Source organism: Xiphias gladius, chromosome 20, assembly GCF_016859285.1.
Source record: "Xiphias gladius isolate SHS-SW01 ecotype Sanya breed wild chromosome 20, ASM1685928v1, whole genome shotgun sequence".
NCBI lineage: Eukaryota > Metazoa > Chordata > Actinopteri > Istiophoriformes > Xiphiidae > Xiphias > Xiphias gladius.
In genome coordinates, this window is record NC_053419.1 from 11,111,256 (window position 1) to 11,135,770 (window position 24,515).

Here is a 24,515-nt window from a genome sequence, read left to right on the forward strand (position 1 = left end):
ATTGTTGACGTTATTATTGTCGGACAATTTCTGTGTCAGAAAACCCGTTGCGCTGAGACTTTGTTTTGAATTCTTTAATCGCCAGGGATAGCCTTGCCGATGTGAACTTTAGCAGATGGGTATAAAAAGTTGGATCCTTGAGTTTGTAGTTCGCTTGGATCAAGTATGTATTTCCTAATCTTCTTGTTGTTACCATGTAGCTGCACCTTGTAGTTGTTTTCTTAACAAGTACACTTGCTTTGCCTGAGTGGTGTGACGCAGTTTTTATTTCTTCGCCTGATAATTATTCCACATGTTTCTGTAAAAAGTTTTAATCCTTGTTAGGTTAAGTGCTTTCATAGAAAACTGTTATACTACTGATGACTGCAATTCTTTTCCGCTGAATGTTAAAGTCAGTGTCAGTAGGGCTTAGCTCAAAGACTTAGTCAATAGGTTCTGTAAACAATCTAATTAAAAAGGAACTGTATATACCCAGGGGGAAATAGCAATTTGAAAAGGAGATTTGAAGAACAGTAGGGGGAAAAAATGGAAATGACATCCAAGACTGGCCATTAATGTCGCTCCTCCAGAGAACAATACCTTTCCACCAGAAAAGAGAGAGAATGAGGCATCAACCACACCATTAGACTGTCACCAACAGGTCATTTATTTTGCATCACACTCTGACACACAGAAACACTGAAGATGGAAGTGGAGAAAAAACAGAAAACCACAAACTCCGACATCAACATACACAAACAGCACATGCAAACAGTGTGTGTTCGAGCCTTTTTAGAAACACTGAGACACACCTCGCACACTGCCGTAACCTACGTGCCAGCTGACACACTGGGACTGGGACACACTCCAGTTTGGAAGACATACTCACATAAACAGAGAGAGCATCACAAAGTTGAAGAAAGACCCACGGTCATAGGGAGACAGATGGACAGGGTCAGAGTCAACAGCGGAGACAGTCAGTTGGTACGTGTGATTGTGTTTCATGTGCAAGTGTCTGCGAATTTTCCGTGTTAGTTGCTCTGGATCTGTCAAAGCCAGGGAGCGAGCTGCAAAACTGGGACATCAAAATGTCACCTCTACGCAACAGAGAAGTCCACGGTACATACAGCACAGTGTTCTGTTATATCACAGGTCCTATTTGGCATGTGTCTGTACAGGCCGCAGACAAAACTGGCAAACTCTTTATGACATGTTGCTTTAACTTTCAAGTAACTAAAGCACCACCTGAAATATATTGTGTGTAGTGGATAAAAGTAGTCAAAGTACAAGTACCCCAAATTTGTACTTCCCTGTACAAAGTACTCAGCTTAGACCTTTGCATTTGTCAGTATTTGTCACCCCTTGCGCTGTACACCCTTTTCTTTGTAGATTCACTTTGTTTGTTTGTTCCCCTGACATGTTAAATATCTTTTTTAATACCTATTTTTATTAATATTATGGGTTGTTTTTTTTTGACTGATTGACCTTTATTAAGGGCAATGACGCAATGGCCTCATTTCAGCTGTAGTGTAAGTCGGCTCATGCTGGTATATCACTGTTGATTGCAAAGTCCTTTTTTTATGGCTGGCAAATGCTGCTATGTGGCTTTCAACTCCGTATGAGCCGCCTGTGTATGGGAGTTAATTAATAAAAAATGTACCGAGTGAGCACAAAGCAAACTCTGTAATCAATCTGCCTGTCAAGATGCAAGGGAACAAAGGGACACATCAGTAATTTATTAGTACACGCATAGTAAATAGTACATAGTTCAGAATGTACTCTTATAGTTCTCACTGCAGCTGTTTTGGCAGGTTATAAACACTTGAGAACATGAGAAGACACTGTTTAACAGGACATTATTGTATCTGGCAGTTTGGGTGATATTTAGTTTGTGTTAGTATCAGTTGACCTCATTTGGAAGTAGTGCGAGGTTATTTAACAGGTGGGCTCTTACAGGTCCAGGTCACCTTAAGTGTACATGCCAAGAATACAAACTGACAAAAGTTAGCAAGTAAGACACCCCACTGCTTGCTCACACTAAGTAATACAATTCCTCTTGCAAGATTAAAACGTCCATTACTTTCACAAAATTACCCTTGCATGCTATCAAAACTTGTTCTGCTCATGAATCGGTCTCTGGATGTTCTTCATCCATGCAAATTTGTTTTAGTGCCATCTCAACATTCACGCAAATTTGGTACACTTAGAAGCACATCAATGGATATACATATACTGTATGTTTGTAAATGTGATCTGGTTACCTCAAAGTTAAAGCCTTAATTTGCACCATTTTTGTCTATCCCCTGCAGTTGTAGGAAAACTGTGTGTGTACATGCACGTGTGTGAGTCTGTGATAACTCACTGTCTCTGGATTCATGAGGAGAGTCAGTCTTGACAGGGGTGGGGTCACTCCAGGAACGGCTGAAACTCTTCGATCTACGCTCAGCGAATGCTAGTGGAGGCGGGGGAGAGATAGTCTCTCATACACACACCCACACACCCACACACACACACACACACACACACACGCTCGCCAACTGGCTGTCTCCTCTGTACAGTCACCACCAAAACACATGAGAGTGCAAAGGCAGATGCAGCTACAAGTGCACAATTACAGTACACACAGTGCCATCCCTCCTCTGCACAAACGCACAAACAATTACCTATAAAAAACAACCTGTCCAACAAACACACACATACACTATGCTGACAATCGCGTATCTTTAACATATAAAGCATCCTGCTGCTCATTCCTTTCTCTATGATCATCAGTATGGATTTAAAAGGACCGTTCTTGTTTCCCAGATTTACTGAGCTGCAACTCGTCGATTAAATCAGCTCTGCTTTGAACAGTAATTACTCTGCTCTTATTTTTAGACTACTTGAAAGTTTTTGACACAGATAACAGTGTCCCTCTAGGCACCATATTTTTTGGCCTCTGTAATTTCTAGGCTGCTGTATCCTCGCTAACGCTTCTCTGTTCATTTTGCTGCCAATACCAACTTGTCTTCAGTGATAGGTGACATATTTGTTTTTTAATTGGGTTCAGGCTCAAAAACAAAATCCATCTCTCTTGAGCCTGACTCTCGTTTTGACTTATTAACCTGTTTTCAAATAATGTGATAATGTTCTGTCTATTTTGCCATTTTACAGACCTGACATAATTATAAGCCACTTTTACATATGTCTAGACACTGGTCTAGAGAATAACAGCTTCAACAAAAATTAACAAATTCCGTGATTTTTTTTTTTTTTCAGAAAAAGGTCAAGTACTTACAAACCAGTTGCCAATATGTCCATTTGAAAGAACTTTTCCAGATTTGTCATCTGAAGTGCTCTGTATCTTAAGTGTAGGAACATGAGACGTTTGGTTTGTGATAAAGTCATGAAGTAAAAAGCTTTTGAGTGTGTGTGTTACCTGATTTACCAGGTTTTGTACATATTGGTGTTGTAAGAATTTTTACCTTTCTAATGCCACACCTGAACGCTGCATCTTTGCTGTATTGGACACCTATAAAAGTGTAACCTGAATTTATATTCATTAGGGCATAGATTAACCAGTTAACCTTTCTTTGTCCTTCACTATTTTCTTTCTGTTAAATGGTAACAAGTGGACAAGCTAACAGATCCCAGACCAGTCCCATAACATAATTACACACACATTTCCAGTGAATCCACCTATATAACCCAGACTAAAGATTTTGGTTTTCTGCTGGTGTCTTATAGACTTGTAGTAACAATCACACAGACACACACATTCAAAGCGTTGCAAACAGGAAAAGACCAACTGCAGCTTACACACTCATACACTACATACACACATGCACACACACATGGGCAGACTGGTATCGCTGGCTTATCAAACACACCGATAAACATATAATCCTCAACGAAATGCAACAGAGCATTACAAAATCCCAGCTAAGCAGCAGCGCTCGGTGCCACACACATGCAAAAAAGAGAACGGGAAGAAAAAAAACACGGATGATGGCGGGGTGAACAGCGTCAGAGTCACTTGGAGCAGACATATCAACCACACACACACACACACACACACACACACACACACACACACACACACACACACACACACACGTCTGACTCACTCTGTGCTTTAATCCTTCTGCTGCCCACCATCCGAAGATGCTTCCGGAAGTTCCTGTGGGTAGAGAATTCAAAACGAAGGAGGGATAACCGAGGACAGAGGAAGAACCAAAATGTCAAGAAGAGAAAGAGGAAAGAGGGAGGGGTGGGTGGGAAATGACAAAGCAAGGCAAGACAAAAAAGGAGTTAAGTGTCAAGCTTCTATTTCAAAAAGAGGTTGAAAAGATAATTATAAGTAAATATACACATTGCTGTGTCAGTGTGAGTTGAAAACACTGGTCACAGGAGCAGTGTGGGTGCAATGTACCACATTGCAAAAATATCTCTTTTCATCGGCTTTTATAGTGTGGACTTATGAGATTCATTCATGTAACAGAAACCAAAGGGAGACCCTAGTATTGTGTTTAGTAGGTTTTGAAAGACCTGCTCTGAGCACACCCACATCAGAGGCAAAGTTAGAGCATCAGAGGGAGTTCATTTTGCCAAACTGGTGCATATTGGAGTAGGTTTCTCTACTTTTCCAAGCAGATGATGGCTGCTTTGTTGATGGTGTCTGTTGCCAACACAGGTGCAACTTGGTTTAGAAGTTCAAGCCTGATTGATATAATTTATATTTGAGACCGATACCAACAACAATATTTGAGATCTGCAATATCTGTTTTTAACAAATGCATAACATAAACGTTTTTGATAAGGATCTCTCAAATTTGGTTCCTAAAGAACAGTGACTGAACATATGTGCTGAGCCAGACGAGATGAACACATCAGCACAGTATCTTTGGAAATTACGCCCTTTTTGGGATGAATCTGCTCCTCATGATTTACATCCAAGACCAACTTTAAGTGCCATCGCAGGCAGTAGTGTGCCCTTTATGTAGCAAGGCGAAATGTAAAGGTATAGAGGATAAAACACAGAAGAAACAGAAGCCAAAGATTTTACCTTGTCATTGAACATAATGCAGGTTCCTGCAGTCTGTCAATAGAGTCGGACATAATGTATACCCAAATAAAAAACCTGGATGCACAAACCAGGCTTTTTCTTTTCTTCATTATTCAGATGTAATGATAAAGAAACTAGACTACTAAGATACATTTCAGTGAGGCTAATCATCGGATAATGCGGCTCTTCAATGAAAAATATTTTTCTGTTGACATCGAAATTAATCAGGAAACGCACACTGAGAGAATAAGATTGTAACTGTCAGAGATCTGTTTTATTGTTTTTGACGTGAGCAGTGTTTTACTCGCATTAAATAAGCACACTCATTTATCAGATTTACCTCAGGGAGTGTTACCTGGAATGTACATAGCTAAATGTGTATGAACTTAAACTGTAATTTACAACGTTAGAAAGTAAACATACTATTTAGTCCAAGAGGTAAACAATGTTAATTTATCTTTTTTTAACCATTAAACTTATACATTTGGAAACATGGCTTACAACTGACATCGTACTTGGTCCATTGCTTCACACAATCTAAAGAGTGAATATGTAAAATTATCAAAGAAATCCCTGCAAAAATGTGGAGGTAGTTTCTCGTGTCAGTTTGCAATGTTTTGTATTGACCCTTATTGACTTTCAGGGGGCTTTCATATCTCTTAGCAACCATATCACGAAACTATGTTTTGGTAGTCTGTAAGTAATTATACATACAGGGTTTGCATTACCATGCTCCACTTGAAATCCATTTAGTGTCTTTAATAACAACATAGCAATAGGCTTTGCATAGTTTTTTTTTCTGTGATTTGCTGCCTAATCCTGACATGACGTTCCGTCCAAGAGCCCCAGATAAACATCCTTTTTATCTTTCTGCCTCCCTCCCATGTCACATCTACACACAGTTGGGGTACATCGAGCTATCAGTCAACAGTCATAATCAATGATCTGTGTGTGTGTGTGTGTGTGTGTGTGTGTGTGTGTGTGTGTGTGTGTGTGTGTGTGTGTGTGTGTGTGTGTGTGAGTGGGAAGTATATCCATGTACATCTGGCAGTAGAGAAGCACAGAAAAATCAAAGAAACGTTGGTTTACCTCCATAAAATTTCCGCAGTACAAGAGTTAACCTGCAACATCAAACTGAATTTCACTGCCAATTTTATGAGCAAAACTAATTTCGTAATGCCAAAACATGGCTGACAAGGAGCAAATATACAGTAGTACTAGCAATTCCAGATGAGCAACATCATTGTTACTTCCTTTGTACTTTGTTAAAGAGATCTTAAACACACTAACACACTGAGTCAACTTTTCACCCTGAGTCCCCTGTGCAGCTGCCAACAGAGGAGACGTGTGGAGACAGTTAATGAGATTTAGACAGAGGGGGAAATTTGAGAGAAACCATCTCCACCTCCATCTCCAACTAAAGACAATCTGAAAAGTTGTTTTACCTATTTACAAGTTCCATATTTTATCCTATTATTATTATTATATTTACTACGGTGTACTCCTGTTCCATTTGCTATTTCTGCTATGTATGGGCTTCCAACTATAATAAAATTTGAAAGAGGTGAACTATCCCCTAAATTATTAGTAACGCAAATTTTCTCCATTCCTCTGCTACCTTACAACTCTGTTTCTGGACCAGGAACAGATTATAGTGATGCAGTCAAAGGTCAATTTGTGAAACAGTACAGGTATAAGAAAGTATCTCTTCCCTGTTAAACAGGACACTGAATGATGCATTTAATTTACAAAGAAAAACAACATATTCAGTAAGACGAACTGCATGATCAGCAACAACTAGAATGGTGCATCAGTCAGAGCGGCAGTACTTATAGAAACTGAGACTTCAAAAATCCTAAGAAAATAACCACATTCTTCGCTTACCTATAGTAATTGCTCTTTATAACTATAGTTCAACACGTCTTCATTATTATGTTCGATTTACACACAGTGCAAAACTGAGCACATTCAGTCCACCAAAGCAAACACAACAGGACTCTTAACTATGAGCAGATGAGGATCATCCTCAGCCTTCACTGCTTCTTGACAGAAGCCCTGTCTGCAGACTGCTACTGTATGAAAATAATCATTTCTGGAATTCTCTATGGCTTTGTCCATGTCTACATTAAAGCCTATACACGTCCGCACTAGTGTTTTACTTTATTAACGTTGGCCATCTAGAAATGACACAAAATACGAAAGCTTTGTGCCTTCTGAAAAGAAGCTCTCTGCTGTTTTCAAAGTGTTGTTTGTTAGTTATAGAGAAATAGGCCTGAAAAACAAAGAGTTTCACCAATCTGGAATACATCATATGTTGTTTCATCAAGAAATCTCATTTGTGACTTCCCCTGTCCACACTTGAACACAAGACCATGGTGTTTTCTAATTTATTCACCTTGAGATGGTTTTTCTGTCTGATCTGTTTTTAAGTGGTCAAACAATAAGCTTAGTTAGGATAAAGGACCACAATTGGAATGCCTTTTAAAATTTGACTGCCTTAAGATGAATGTGGCCTTAGTGTGATATGATATAATCTTTCTGTAAGTGATATTTTCAGGTGAATGCAGAATATTTTCCAGTGGATTTTTAGTGCAAGGAGGCAGTACTGTTCCTAAAAGTTTGTTCTGCTATATTTTTCCAAATGTTCAAATCACTAATATTGAATGAAATAACACACAAGGTTAATGACGTTGACACTGCAGATGGATGACGCTGAGATGTCAAAGGAATTGAGATGTACTGCATGGTGTCACATTCACCATCTGCCCCTGTGTGAAAGGGCATCTGGGCCCGAGGGGAACGGTTTCAGAACTTGTTACTGATGTAATTTCTCTTCCAAGTGTTACAGAATCTCACTACGTGTTTCCAATGGCTTTCAAATGTTGTTTTTTCTGACTTTAATGTCATATTATGCAACCCAACTTTCAAAACTTTTGACAAAGCCATTCGGAGAGATGGGCACTATGATTTATCAACCAATACGAGTACATTTATCTTATTTTAAAGCTTTTGTTAACCACCCATACAGCATACCCATTGGGTCTTTTCAGTTTTGTCTAGAAATAAAAATCTGATTCATTGTGTTTGCCAGTACAAATCTGGCCCAGAAACTGGGGCACTGTAGCAGGGCATCCAGTAAGCAGATCCTTTTAGGTCCTATCGAAAGCTACCGACGTCCTCACACCTTCGAGTGCCACGTTCTGACTCTAGATGTAGCTGTAAAAAAGGGACAGAGGAGCTGTAGGCAGAAACGAGCACAAACAGCACTCAAGCACATCACAGCCTGGCAGGGGACACGTCGTACCTCGGGATGACTTCTGCTGAATCCTGTTCCCTCACTATCCTTTTTCTCTGCACAAATCCCCGGAAAGCCCTGCCAGGACGTGGCACAGTATTAAAGGGATGAGAGAAGGCGAATGCTTGTGTAGCGAGGGGTAGGACAGTGCAGGGAGGCTGATGCCAGGGCTTTTAGCTGCAGGGTTTATTTGGCTGTGAAGGGGAGGCTGTTGTGGGTAGGCAGCAGCTAGCTTTGACCATGAAGACCAGAAAGTTAAAACACATCACCAGCTCAGATCTTCTTTCCTGTTCACTCCTGCAACAAATGTGCCAGTCTGCATGTGACGTAATCCATCCTCCAACGGGAACACTGATCTTGTGACAGGCTTTTCAGTCTTTCCACTTGAGATGTAATTCTTAAAGAGAGACTTCATTTTGGGGGAATTTTATAATTCTTCATACTTTCATGCTTGTTTTAGTAAATCCTCATGTTCACTTTAAAGATACGTTGAGTTTTGTAGGGCTGTACTCTCTCGGTCGAAGGGTCGATTGGTTTGTCGATATGTTCTCGTTCGACCAAATTTTTATTGGTCGGGCAATCGCTGATGGTACTTTCTGAGGAGAAAGTATATATTCCTATATATTCCTCAATAGTTCTTGTGCTGGGATCAGCAGTTGATTTGGTTCTGTTTTCGGAAGTCATAAGAATACGGGCAGGTGCAAGCTGGTCGGCTCTGAATCTGTTAAAATAATTAGGTTAAGATTATTTAATATGCTGCAGATACAACTTTTTTTTATGTTTATTTATAATAATATTTATTTATAATATAGGCTAATAAGGCTACCAGGTAGAGTGCACCCAGTGCACTTGTGCCAATTTTTTAAATCTAGACCCCTCAACCAGTCAATTGGTTGAAAAGTAGGTACGATTTCAATCAACCAAGATTTTCTTTGGTTGACTACAGCCCTAGGGTTTTGAGCTTACACTAGCTTGATTAAACAACTGGAGGTCTGGGCTAAATTAGCAGCTCCACTCGAAAAAGTGCACATTCTCCAACGCTGTGGGTTTAATACATCTGATCTGACACGAGGGTTCTTCGTTAAATTTTTTCGTTAAAGCTATAATCCAGTTAACAAGAGGTCTACAGCAAAGAAAGCAAAGTATTTGTAGAGGCCTGCAATTCATTTAAGTCAGCCACTGTGAAACTTGGAAAATGATCTGGCAAGAAGAAAGCTATTCCACTGGGTTCACTCTGAACTTTCATGTGTCAAAGTACAAAAATGTTGTGAAATTCATCACTTTCAATGTGTGGTTATGTCTTCAACAGACTTAAATATTGTTAACCTGGAAATATATGACCCAACAATCCTGTGAAGGTGATTAACATTTGTCCATAACAGACACAGAGCTAGAGATAGAGCATCTCCAACCATGCTAAACATAATAGTTTGTGTGTTCAACAATACTCTACTGTGGGTACTTTGACTCTGGGTAACTAGAGGAAAGTAGTTAGCAAAATTCCCCCAAAACAACATGTCTCCTTACTGTCAAAGGTTGGTGTTATACTATATTTTTGTTGGTGTGAACAAATCCCGTTAAAAAGGCTGAGCCCTGTTGTACAAACTGAAGACATAAATCTTTAAAAACTTGTCACAAATTTATAGTTTCAGTTTCAAAAAAGGCTGATTAAGTACCTGAAACAGCGAGGCTCCATAGCTTTTATGAATTACTAAAGTAAGTACTCAAACAAGAGTAAATCGTGCATAATTTGCAGACTATTTTAGCCATATATATTAACATACATTTGGAGCGATTGTGCATTATGACATCATCAGGATGGTGTCTGCAGGTTTTACTCAAAAAAGTTACGCTACCCATTCTGATCGGAATGGAGGAACACGTTACTTCGAGTAATGGTATGGCCCACTGATGTATGTTAAATACTGTAGTTTTTAGCTATGCTAGCGGTTTAACTGTGGCTGGCGATGTCAGTCGCTCAGTCCAAATCTGAATTTGTCCTTTTGGTTTATGGACAAATAACTTAGATATTATCGGTGAACTAAGGCAGTAAACATGGTAAACACTGTACCTGCTGAATATTGACAAGTTGTCTGCATCATTGTTAGCATGTTGTCTTGCTATCATGGGCATTTAACTCAAAGCATTGCTGTGCCTAAGTACAGCCTCACAGAGCTGCTACTGTGACTGTAGACTCTTAGTCTTGTTGGACAACAATGGGGCTCTATGGCACAGAGGAATAAGCTCTACTGCATTCTGGCTACACAGACAATTCTTGTCAGTAGGTTCACTTCATTGTTGGTTTGGTCTTTTCATGATTTTATTTGATCAAGATAAGAACAAAAATAGAATATCACCAGATGTATCCCATAATTATTGTAAAAAAAAAATTGAATAAACCCCAAACCTTTACTTTGAGCTATTAGGCAGAGATTGGCTCAGTCAACACAAGAAAGAGAACTTGAAAAACATCAGCGTTTAAGAGAAGCTTGGGTTAGCTGGGTTTAGTTAGGCAAGGTGTGGTTGGAGCAGGGGGTGTGCTGTATGAAATGTCAATGTTTGGCTTGGCAATACACGATTAGTGTTATCAATGTTAGCATTCATCTGATTGCTCAACTAACTTCTCAGCAAGGTTATACACTATGTACAAAAGTTAACGATTTGCATGCAACAAATTTCATACTGCATATGTATCTACCAAGGGTTTATCAGACTTATTGAATAGTTTTAAAACTGACTGATAACTGATTTCTTTTTAAACTCCAACTGATAAAATAGTTTTACCAGATAGCACCACGGATCACACGTTGGCACTATAAATACTTGTTCTGAACAAATCTCTCTAGAGCCAATTGCCACAGTTAGTGCCAAACATGGCTAAAGTCAGCCAGCACAGATTCTGTGATAATAAGTGATGTCTGTGCAGTAGGATTAGAGCACAAACATTAGTGCCACAAAAATGTTAAATGGCCAAACTCTATCTATCACTGTGCGTGTGTGTATGTGCGTGTGCGTGTGCGTGTGCGCATGCACGTGTGCACACGGGCCAAACTGATAGGGCTGCTGGCTGGATGTGAACTGACAGGGTTTAGGTCAGCCAACACACAGACGGACATTTTCCTGACTTGGGCTTGGCAGACTTACTCAGCTGCAGTGGATATAATCCACTGCAGCTGAGTAAGTCTTTATCACCGCTGTTTCATGAAAATCCTATAACTCAGTATTTCCCCTTTCGGCTTTTTTTTCTACCTGACAATCCATAACTGTCAATTAGAAAATGATTATTGAAAAACATAAATTTTTTTTAGACGATTTTCCATATCAATAAGAGCATTATATAATCTGTCCTGGTTAGTATAAGCCAGAAGAAAGAAAATAAGTTGCAATTTGTTGTAAACAACTCACAACTACCTATCCACCCACACACAAACATATACTGTAAACTCCCTTTATTTAACTTACTGTGGTCATTGTGTTTTCTGCTGTAACTCAAACACCCAGTGCAAGGATGGAGGTAAAATGGTAGACATTGAGGTAAGGAACAGCAGGACAAGAGGTAAGCGAGCTAAAAAAAAAATTAAAAAAAAGAAAGAAAGCAGGCAGGGAAGAATACTCACGATATCCTGTTTGAGTGTCCCAAGATTAATAAGCATTCAAGAAGAGAAAGAGAGAGAGAAAAAGAAACACAGATTAGGCAGCAATGGGTCCAGGAAACAGAGAGAAGAACTGGGAGAGGCATAATGAGACAGGCGAAAAGAATGTGTCATTATTTGAACTCCATGAATAAAGAGTCAACTCATAACACCACATAATTGTGTATTGAATGGGCCAAATGGACAAGCGCTTATATATTGACTGAGTCAGACTTTGCGCTTTGAACATTGTCTAACAAGCATCTAATACAAGATGAAAGGTGAAAGGGCAAAATTAACATTTAAAAAGAGATAAAATGAAAATGAAAGTCAGGCAGAAACAGATTGCTGTAAGCTGCTGGAGAGTCTAAGTTTTGATGTGAAGTGGTTGTGAGTTTAGATATCTTTTTAAAGCTACAGGTGATCTGAGGTCAGAACCTCAGGTCACACGCAAGCTCAAGCCCCTTTATACAAAAGCACACGCTCATATTCAACTCACATACACTTTTTTTTAACTTCTTTCAAAGACACTGTTAGTTTTGCTTGTGACCATGAACTACAAACTGCATATAGCTTACATTACTGCCTGCGGTTTTCAAAGTATATATTTTTTGAGTTCGATTACTAATTAGGGAATTATTGGTTTCACCACACTATGAAAAATCAACTTGCAGATACTTGAGACTTGCTTGTCAACTTATCACTGTATTTGAATTACAAATCAAATCTAAGGGTTAAACAAGCAGACTTGGATGTTGTAGAAGTGATAATGACGATTTGTCCTAGAATCCATCAGCAAGAACAGATTTCGAATAAATCCTGCTTGCCAACTGCGTTACCATGCATTAATTATTTAACTTTAACAAAAAATAAATGAATGAATAAATAAAATTGACAAAATATTCACTTTGATGGACTGCCCTCCTTGAGCAAGCTTTAAGGGTCTGCAAGCTGATTTTATAGCTTGCTGAAGTAAAAAATCAGCGGCTGCCTAGAAGGAGGGAAATCAATCTAAGAAACTTATAGCAAATGGTTGGAGGTAATGTAAAGTATGCAATTTACAGTTAATGAGCTAAAACATGCAAAAACACAGGTATGGTCCGTTAAGTTTGATTTTCAACACACCAGCCCGACCTTTCGTGTGCGTGTATGTATGTTTGTGTACATGTTAAGTGTATATGTGTGCTTGAAGGCTGGACACTCACGCCTGCATGGTCGTTGTAGCAGTTTGAAAGGAGAACATATTTTCCTTGGGGAACCAGTTATTATCTTCTGCAATCAGAGAGAAAAATGATGATACCAAGGTTAAGAGGGGGGAAAAAAGAAGAATCTTACTGCCATATTTGGCAAATGTCAAAGTAAATTTATAAGAAATATGAAAGCACAAAACCAGCAACAGCACCAGCACTTCACAGTCCACCACTCCACAAATGGAGAGAGGGAGACACACAGGAAGAGACAGCAGAGGAAAAAGACGGGGAGACGAAGATTCAGAACTACAGACCACCACGTCACATCCAACATCAAACCCTCAATCCCCACCAGACCTGAGAGGATATAGATTTGAAAAAGTGTGTTGTATTTAATGTAATACTCGCTCACTTTTAAGGTATGTTTTACTTTAATTCATCCAAACACTAAGCCTATGGTATATGTATGATCCATGTCACTGGACTGATTTTATCACATTAAAGTAACTTAGAATGGAAAATTAACTGTTACATTTCTTAGTTATTCCTCACTAAATGTTTACTAAAGTATGATTTGATACTTTTTTCACTGAAGTGGTCCTAAAATTTAGAAAATGCCTACAGTTATCACTAACACATAGAATTAAATTCTCACATGAAGTAGACTAATAGGGAAGCAAGCGTAAATGGACCCTTTATGGATGTTCACTGTGAGTTCTCTTGCAAATGATTGAAAATAGTCAAATGCTATTTCATCTCTGGTCATATAAAACGCCACCAATCCCAGGCACAGGGCCATATGAACAGCCCCGCTAGACCCTCCCGCCCTTGTTTGGATTTCAGCGCCTCTCCCTTCCTCTTTGTCCTCCGCCCTCTCACCTCTCTCCAGCCCAGTCACCCGGTCCACACTCCACATCCGCTCTAGGCGTCTGTGCTGCTTGCCTGCCTCTCGGGACGCACTGTCCAGGTCCAGGGAGCCCTGGCTCCGTGAGGGGGCGCCACTGCACGAGTCACAGGCCAGCCCGCTGCACTCCGCCTCTCCTTTTCCACCCTCGCCCCAGCTGCGGATGTTGTGGGCACTGACAGACGTCTGCAGCATGGGTTGAGACAGGTGATGGTGGTGGTGGGAGTGGTGTGATGCATGATGGGAGTGGGAACCGGCGACGTTTAGAGACTGCTGCTGCTGCTGGCTGCTACTGCTGCTTCCGCTTGCCCCGCTGCCTCCTCCGCTGCTGGAGGGCGCATTGGTGCCCATGATGGCGTGGTGGTGGTGGTTACTATGGTGATGATTGCTGTGGTGATGGTTGCTGTGGTGGTGGCTGCTACCACAGCTGCTGGTGCCACGGCCGCTGCTGGCGTGGTGATACTGAGTCGGAGATGAAGAGGTGGAAGAAGGGGAAGTGGAGGGCTGGATCAAGCCACCTCTGGATCCCACGCCGCCACCCCCCGACTTTTCCTTCAGGACGTCCAGTTCTAGGCTCTCCTTGCTGCCCCGGCCGCTGCTCATCAGCATACCGTGCTGGGTAGTGATGGTGTACACGCGGGCAGGCTGCAGGGTGCACTCGACACACTTCTGCTGGTCTTCCTCAGCTGAGAAGCTGCGCTCAAGGGACAACCGCGCCGGCTTGGTAGAAATGGTGATGGAGGGGGGAGGTGGCTGGAGCAAGCCCAGTGGCTGTTTTACCAAGCTGGGCTCTGTGTTCTCCTTACAGCCCTTGGTAGTGTTGGTGCAGAGATGGGGGTGGTTGTTGTTGTTGGGGCCAATCGTGTCACTTGGCGACTCTGGGTCCGGACCCACCAAGGTTTCACACAGAAGATGAGCTAGAATGTAGGTGGAAAAGACGAATATATATATATGTTTGTCAGAGAATGTGAAATAAACCAAGATGCCTATGCAGCAAGGAAAATACAGAAATAGGAAAATTAGAAGACAAGTTGAGGATGACACAGAGGATAATATCATTTTCTTGGTGTATCAGCTCTGTAGTAGACACACTAATGATTGCAGCCGGCATTTGAGCAGAGGATAAGGTGAAGCAGGTGGAGGAAGGGTGGAAGTCCACAAAGGAATTAGCAGAGCAGCATAGAGGGATGGACAAATGGCAGGATGGCAGAGACGCTGACCTGATCCGTTTCGGTTTTCAGAGTGTGTGTGGGACAGGTTCTCTCCAAATGCTCGCGCTGCTCTGTGGGGACACACACACACACACACACGACACACATTAATAATTAATTAATTCCGGGGTGGAAAGGAGGGGTGAATGAGAAAGGGGAGAGAAGGGCAAGGGAATTGTAAATTATAAACCTAATTGCCTTCTTTGTAGGCTTGTGCCACCCACAGATTAAGATGCAGCTGTTTTATCTCCACACTTCAGGCAGCCTCAGACTGAGACAGAGTATGAGACAGCAGGAAGAGACAGAGAGAAGGATTGTTTTAGGTTGACTTAATTTCTCAGTGTGACCTCAGTTTGCGTTGGTGGGTGTAATTGCTGCCTGCAGACCAGTATGTTTATCTTCTTGTTTCTCACACACACACAATTTTTATGTGGATGTACATACTGTGTCTTTGTGTCAAGAAGAATGCTTAACCTTGAAAGCAACTGAACAAGATTAGGTCAAAGCCTAGTATTTGGCCCTTTTTCTGTTTGCTTCTCTCCTACTCTCTTTGCTCACGTATACAGTATTTTAATTCAGCCAAATTCCCAATGAAGCTGTTCTCATTTACATGTTCTTCTGTTTCTGTTTTCAAACAACGGAACAAGTATGATATCGTGACTGAAATGAAGCCCATTAAGACTACATGTTAACCAGCAGTCGCTTCCAAGCCATTTCCAAGCTGCTGCTCTGCATTGCTGAAATCCTGATTTTATAACCACGAAGTTGTCTGACAAAATCACCATATACATAATTTAAAGACAACGTCGGCTATATTTCCCGGTAAAATTATCACCTAGAGAGAAAGTTAGAGGCTCATGCACGTCCGTGTCAGTTGCCGTGCGGTCACTCGAATGAGATACAAGGAGAGGGCTGCCTGCGGAGGGAAAGCCCGACCTCGCGCTCGCGGGGAAATACTGGCGACTCTCTTCTACGGCAAATAGCTAAGGTTTGCCAAAAAAGCTGCTAGATTTGTCGCTAAGTGCTTTTGTCACTAAAGGGGTGTGAAAAAAGTCTGTAAATCTAGTGACAAAGGCTCTTAAGTTGACAACACTGCCTGTAAACATTCCCCTCATGGTGCAATGGAAACTGTTTGCGCCTATTCCTTTTGAAAGCGCAACAACCAAAGGTGTAACTTCAGCACTTAGTCACGCAGCATTCGGCTGACCAATGGTGTAACGTTATCACTCACTCACTTAGCCACAGACATTCATGTTTATAGGGCTGGCCCCTCTGTTGCGGTCCAGCTGAGAAAGATTGCTTAGAATATGCTGAAAATCAATGTTGTGAGCTCCTTAGCCACAGTACTGCATCTGGTGCTTAGCTTCTTTTTTTCTTGCTCTTTCTTTTACTCACACAAAGAAATAGACAGAAAAATACTCTAAAGACACCCATTCAGCCACATTTAGTTAAAACTCAATATCATAGAAGGCTTCTCCCTTCTAATAAAATGGCCCCCTTGCAGTTGAACAACACTGACTACCCAATGTTACTCTAGTCAGTGCGTCACAGGAGTGGAAAGGATCACAGAGAGACAGGGTAAAAGAAAGACGTAACTCTGAAGACACGCTTTCAGTGTCAATCGGGGTACTAACTGAGAGGAAATGTACCGCGGCAATAACTATTAAGAATGACAAATCATGACAGTAATTAAGAGGAGAGGAAAGGAGAAAATGTGAGTAACTCTAATACTGTATGTTATTAATATGAATTTATTCCTACAAGGATCATGATGAAATTGTCATTTCCCCAACTGACTGAAAGAAACTGTGCGTTATTGTCTAACAAATTACAATTGACACTTACAAGAGTACAATTTTGATGCACTGGTACCAGTAATTATTTTCAGTTTATGAGACTTAATACTTTCCCTCCAGTGCTTTTTAGAAGAAATACTGCAGCGGATTTTATCTGTTATTTAACAACAGACTCCTGTAGTTACTTCTAATTTTGCATTACAGAATACTCACTCTATGCAAACCTACTGAGATTTCAATGAGTTTACCGCTAATGATCTACTAGAAAAGGCAGACTAACAGACCTGGTAAGAATAGGTGTACTTGTTTTGTTTTTAAAAAAAAAACCTGGTGTAAAAAGCATTATGCATAATTTATTGAGTTTATATTCATGTGTTCCTGATAAATAACCTGCCCGATTAACTATAGCTACCTGATTAGAACTGAGACTCTGAGATCCTCCACCAAAGTCTGCTCCTTATATGAGAGCTCAACAAAACCAGCATTAGGGAAAGTGTGGACCCCATTAGAAAGACAGAAGAAAAGACAAAAATCACAAGCGATAATCAGTTGTTCTGCCTGTGTTATGACATTTTTTGTCTGTATCATGCCCAGCCACAGTGAGCTGTTAGATAAAGGGCTGCAGGCGAAAAGCTGTACACCTCCAAGTCCTCAACATGTCCTTTTACAGTGTCCTGCTGCTGTGAGGAAAACTACTCGCACCGTGCGCAGCATGAAATCAGATCGCAGTTGCTCGTGGCATGATGAAAATAGGCAGATAATTGATTGACTTCTTTGTTAAGACAATGTCAATTTGTTTGGCTACACTGCAAACAGTTACACCAGTTGGTCTTCTGCTTTATGTCTAACAAAGTCCAAACTCAGTGAGTGTTTGCTATAGTGTTAAACTACACTTGCTGTTACTATCAGTAACCACGAGTCTTGCCAAATCAACAGGGACCGAAATCTTAAGGATTACAATTTATCCCACTTTGGTCAGCTCTGCGCGTGCCTTGTGTGTATGGCAGGAGTGTTATTAAAAAGTGTGAAGTGTTCATTACCTAACACTAATGACCATGTTCTTATTTTACCTCACTTATTACCCGAAGCAGTTTAGGCCACAATTCACAAGTCTTTCTTACTGCTACGCTAGAACTGCAAACATAATAAGTAACACTTTAAAATACAGAACCCCTTCAGGTAAAACTAAAAACTTACTGATTGAAAATATAGGTTACTGGAGCTTTCACTTCCACTGAATTTCTAGATTTTTTTGTAGTGCAACATTTAGAGATTAAAATGTTTTTCTGTGCCTGCAGAGTCGTTCTGACTCCTCCATTGTTTACTCTGAATGGTGAAGACCACTGCCAAAGTAAACCAGACTCCCTCGGAGTTTGGGGGTGTTACTGAGGACTGAAAGCTCTGCACATGCTGCGACACCATCCAGCTCCCCTCACCATACTTCTAAAAATAGCTCAGCATGCATGTCGCTGCAGTCCTGGAATACTGCATCTGCTTCCCTAAAATCCTCTACCTCTTCTGTTGTAATGATCAGATGTGCGTGCATGTACGAGTGTGTACATGAACTTGTTTTGTGCATGTGAGTCCCTGTATATATTCAAGGGCAAAAGAGAAGAAAGGACAAAAAAAAAAAAGATAAGAAATCTTTGTGCCTTAGTGTGTGTGTGTGTGTGTGTGTGTGTGTGTGTGTGTGTGTGTGTGTGTGTGTGTGTGTGTGTGTGTGTGTGTGTGTCTGTGTCTACATGTGGTGATCTAACAAGCAGCAATCCCCGTTAAGGATATTTGTGATAATTGCAGTCTGCACTCTAGTCAGCAGGTGTCCCTAAGATATTTTCATTTTGCGCTCCTGTTTTATTATTCAACAGGCCTGGCACTCAGATTAGCACCACCAAACAATGTTGCAAGAGACTCGCATCATCCATTATATATGAGAGAAAACTGAGACTAACAGAGCAAAACGCCTCTCAATCCATCCATTAAACTAAAAACCCCTGCCTCTGCTGTGTTCTTCCGTTTTACTGCTTTGCACCCACTCCATACGTGGTACGTGAGCACAACAACACATCAGGGACGCAGGTGTGTGAGGTGGCAGGAGAGAGATACTTTTAGTGCAGGTGAAAATGAGGAAGAAGAGGAAGAGCTTGACAGGGAGATCTGAAATTCGTTCTGCATGCTCTCAGGCATGTGACAAGGGTTTGGGGAAAGAAACGATTTAGGGAGGGGAGTTTCTGAAGGGGGAGGGATGTGAGTGCAGCAGAGAGGAAAAGGAGTGCACGGAGAAAACGGGGGCATATAAAAAATGAAAAGTGGAGTAAACTTGAGGAAACAGAGGCAGACAGAGGAAGCACAGTCAATACAATGAGGAAGTAAGAAACAAATTTGACAACAGATTCTGTTTCCTCCTCAAGGCAACTGAATCTTTGAAAATGAACTCAATGCTAACCATAAACGGCTTGGCGTCATTTAACCATAGGCAGCTTAATGCCTATGGAGGTTGCTGAAGGATTAAAATCAACGTGAAACCTGAAGCTCCTGCATATTGTCTGGTCATATGTTTTGTTCCTTCTGAGTGAGTGAGGGAGCACGAGTGAACATGAGCATATCTCACCTTTGTCTGGGTCTACAGTTCAGCAGAAACTGTAGTGTACTTAGCATTTCACAAGCTGAATAAGTCAGACATAATTACACATACTCCACTCTGCAGATGCATAATGGATCTAGACAGAACGATGCATAACTAGATACTTGATAGATGGAAACATTACAAAACTGTAAACATGCCCTTTTTCTCACTATCTTCTGGTCTTCTGCTTATTAATGGATGCAGATGATGAATATTACTTATTACTTATTCCTGTGCTTCTTATTTGACCTTTTTTTCCCTGATTGTCCTGTTTTTTTATGTGCTTTTACACCCACATTTTTGAATACCTATCAATCAAACTTCTTTCTTTGGTTTCCTCGGACAGGTGTAAAATGTCTGCCCACATCTGGATTGCCAAGCAACCAAACCACTGTTTGCTTTTAAAAAAAAACTTAAAAAAAAAAAACAAGGGACTTTTTCCTCTCCCAAGTGACTGGAGCAAAATCAAAGTACATGTAATGGGGGGGGATTTAGGACATCAATACAGTTCTATGCAAAATATCCAAATTTCCACTTTAATAAGACAGTTGGATAAATAGATCCTTTGGAACACACAATATTAACCCTATTATATGAAAAATGGGTAAAAATGCAGTGACTATTTTATACTGGTGTCACAGGCCAAGTCTTGGTGGAGGACCATAATGTTGACTTTTTGATAACACTGATTATTTAATCTGTGTTCTTGTTAATCATTTTTCTGAGACTGTGTTTACTTAATATTCATATGTAAAGCATTCTGATTTATTATCTGCTTATCATTATTTTATTCATGTATTTTTTTCTATTTTTATTTGAACAGTTTTATCCTTGCATCTGAGGGAAAGTAAGATATGAGTAAAATGCATAAATAAAACATGGAAATAGCATCGATAACAATCTATACAAATAGCACTGAAAGAAATTCTCCCCAAAAACAAAAGAGCTGTTCATGTCCATGTTCAAACCTGTCTTCTGGCACATCACACAGTCTATTCTGGGTCAAATAGTAATGAGAATAGGCATCAAGTGAAAAAGAAAAAACAAAACAAAAAAATCAATGATCATTAACTAAAACAATTTGGTTCTCCTTAAATTTAAACCAACCAACAAATGATCCCCATGGCTACAAAACGGACCCTGAAGCCTCGCAGGATCCTCAGAGATTAATAAACTGACTTACAGGCACTTATAGAGATCCAGGTATAACAACGCTGCTACATACAGCATTTCCATCATTGATCCCTATCTAATCAGCCCATAGCTTTTCCCTGTGGATTCTGATGTCGTTTTACACTGTGACCATATATCAGACCAGTGTTCCCACTGGTCTGAATATCGTCAGAGCTGATGTCTCTCTGGGTGTCTCTCCACTGTAAACATTGGGCTACCCAGTAAAGACATTCCTCACTCTTAATGCTTCTTAATCAAATGCTCCTCTTAGATGTACTAATTGAATTGGGTTTCCTACAAACGCAAACACAGAGGCGCATACGTACACAAAACTGCACAGCTGGAGTGACGAGGACCTGTTGAGAGGCGGGGTGCGCGTGCTGAGGGCCGAAGGGACTTTGGGATGTAAATTGCAGTCTTAAAAGCGCAGTGCATTATGGGACATGTGGGAGAGGAGCAACCGATCGGGGAGCTGATTAAAATGTTAGTACACCAGTGGCTCACCGCAACGTCTGCAACCAGATAGAGCTCTGAATGATGGAGCAGATTCAGACACGTACACACACACACACAAACATGACCCAACACTTTTCTGTTTCTCTGCAGTGTCCTAGACCTATTTAACATACAGCTGTTAAATGGATAATAGGCCTTTTTCACAGCAGACATTTTGACTTGTCATGCGTGTTTCCATTCACTTGGGTTTTGGATTTTTGCTTTTTCAGTTTGCACATAAATAAACCTGAGTAGGAACCCCGGAAATTTAAAAAAAAAAAAAAAAAAAGAAAGAAAAAAAAGTATCGCAAAAAGTTTATATAAAGCCCAATGTGATAAAGTGTGATGGAAAAAGACTTAACGAATAAACCATGATGTTCATTAAACGTGTGACTTGCAAAAAATTGCGGCAGCCGAAACATCAGATCTAAACAAAGCGGTGAGACTATGATGTTCCTCAAATAAATGTAAGAGACAGACATGAATGGCATATTTCCATCACGCTTTCCACTTGGCTTTCCATCATTTGAGCTCTGCTCTTTTAATCTTCTTCTGCAATGATTTCATGGCATCCTACTGGAGAATTAGCACCACCAGCTGTTTATCTCGATGCAGCCAACTCCTAATATTCGCTTAACAGTAGTGGATGGAAAGATGCATTAATTCACATTTTCTGTTGCTGATTTTTTGGAAAAAGCTGTTAAAATTTGCCCTAAATTTGGATAGAAACTTTACTAGTTACAGTAAGCCAGCATGCACAAATTATTGATTTTATTATTTGCACATGTGCTTTTCCTAGTGTGGCATGTCGAAAAACCTATGGTGTATTGTAAAAATTGTAAGAAAGAAAATAAAATAGAAAAAAGTAAAATTATATTTGTAAAATTAATTTTTTAAAATTCAAAAAATTAAAAATTACGGATTTTTAAAAAAAAAAGTCAAAATACATAAACAGTATAGTTTGGTACAAAACGAAAAATTGAGCAGTCCATTCATGACCTTGGAAACAGCAGCTGACTCCACACTCAGTCATTCAGTGTCCACTTGTGCCCTTGTTCTGGAGCTGTCTCAGTTGTCACTTAAAATCTGGAAGAAGTGCTTAGAATGGTGGAAAATCTGAACATCTACATTTCTGCGACCACTGAGAAGATTTGAGTTGAGATTGTTTTGTCAAAGAATAAATAGAGCGTAGAATAACTATGCACGATGGCAGACAGAGACAGACAAACTATCAGATAACACCGCTGGAGTCCTAATCATTCCTCAGACTGTACTCAATAAAATCTGCCTCATTCAGCATATTTATGGCAAAAAGTCTTAATCTGAGTCTGATTGACCAAAGCAGGAGGGAAAGAGATGGAGAGGGAGTTGGATGTGCTCAAATTACAATACTGAACATATTAAAAATTAAACTATACTGGGTTTATAATTTTAACTACATGTGTAAAAAAGGAAATAAAGCACAATGAAGCAAGATTTTGGAAAAGAGAGAAGAGATCAGATTCTCAGAATTTAAGAGGAAAAATGGTCTCCCTCTGTTGAGCTTGAGTGAATCTGAATAACTAGAACTGGAATTACCACCTTGCGGTCGTATGCCTCCACCTACCAGTCAAGTTGCAGTTTACATCCGTGTCCATCCAGACTCGTATAAAATACTATGTCACAGTGACCTTGACCTTTGACCTTTGACCACCAAAATTTAATTAGTTCATCTTTGAGTCCAAATAAATTCAACATCTGTGGATATTGCTATCACGATAATCGGATAGACGGACAGACAGAAAACTTTTTTTTTTTAAAAACACACACACACACACACACACACACACACACACACACACACACACACACACACACACACACACAATGCCTCCGACCTCGGCTCACTCCGCCACGGGGGCATCAAAACACAAAAAACGATTACGTAACAGCCCTTGACCCCATGAACAGAGTGACAGCAGGTCTACAACAGAGACCGTCGCACCTGTGAACTGTCCTGAATAAATGAAGAAACAACATTTGCATCCGTCAATAAGAACCAGTCCTTTTATCTTTCATGCCATCTTTCACACCCCCACAGCTCTGTGAACCCTGTTGTTCGATGCCCTTCAGCCGAACCGCAGCCCAGCCCTCCTTTCCATCTGACGGAGAGATCAAAGCAGTTGCTTTTTCACTCGGTGTCGCAGAATACTGGCGTGTAAATCGGAGGTAATCTCTCCTCTCTCTCCTTTCCTCACTCTCGGTCGCTCGCCACTTCTCGTGGGCTGCTGGAGGGGAGAGTGTGACCTGTTTCATAACCAGCAATCCATAGACATGGAAGAGGACACAGGCACAGACAAACCCGGGTACAAGGAGCCTGTGTCTCTTTAGTGTTTTCTTTATATTGTTTATATGTATTCCTATAAATCTGGTTGTGTGGAGTCCTCAAACTTGTCCTCATACCTCAGTGACAAAACAGGTCGTCTGTCAGTGCTTTCCAAAATAAGGCGCGCGTAAGTTTTTTTCGGATCTAACACACCAGAAGTAGTTATAAGTCATGCCAGTGGCATTGCCCTAGGAATGGCAATGTCAGTCAGTCCTCCACCACTTTGGTCCAGACTGAAATATCTCAACAACTATGGGACAGATTGCCATATAATTTTATACAGACATTCGTGGCTCCCAGAGGATGAATGCTATTGGCTTTGGTGATCCCCTGACTTTTGCTATAGCGCCACCATGAGGAAGACATTTATGACTGTAATAGTCATATTAGTTCTGGTGAGGATGGTCTTCGTCCTCCGGACACTTCTCGGTATGCAGTGTACTTACTGGGGGTGAGATTCATTGCTCTCCCAAACAATTAAAGTGTAACAGTCTATGAGCAGGTCTGTGCAGGAGACTAGGATTACAAAAGTTTTGAGGAATGATAAACGACTTTATGTACAGTGTGGGTTTACAGTATGTGTACAGATTTGCTGCGTGTTTGAGAATTACACCTAGAGACTGAGGGCATTTCTTCAAAGGGCTGTTTAAGGATTAAGACTTGATTTTAGGGATAGGGTTAGAATTAAGTTCTGGTTTAAATGAAGGGATGGTAACTGACTCAGACTTTCATATAGACACAAACACCTGCTGTCATTTGCCTGTGAGGCTCTAAATACATACGAGTGTGTGTGTGTGTGTGTGTGTGT

The 24,515-nt window shown here is 40.5% G+C and overlaps 1 protein-coding gene across 1 annotated transcript in view; it reads right to left on the reverse strand.

The window, feature by feature from the left end:
• The window catches only part of LOC120806535 (NMDA receptor synaptonuclear signaling and neuronal migration factor), a 38,807-nt gene that overhangs the window by 12,087 nt on the left and 2,205 nt on the right, over positions 1 to 24,515 (reverse strand). The window contains 6 exon segments of the mRNA XM_040157817.1: positions 2,342 to 2,431; positions 4,086 to 4,138; positions 8,328 to 8,396; positions 13,150 to 13,222; positions 14,020 to 14,961; positions 15,265 to 15,326. Coding sequence (XP_040013751.1) covers positions 2,342 to 2,431; positions 4,086 to 4,138; positions 8,328 to 8,396; positions 13,150 to 13,222; positions 14,020 to 14,961; positions 15,265 to 15,326 — 1,289 coding nt within the window.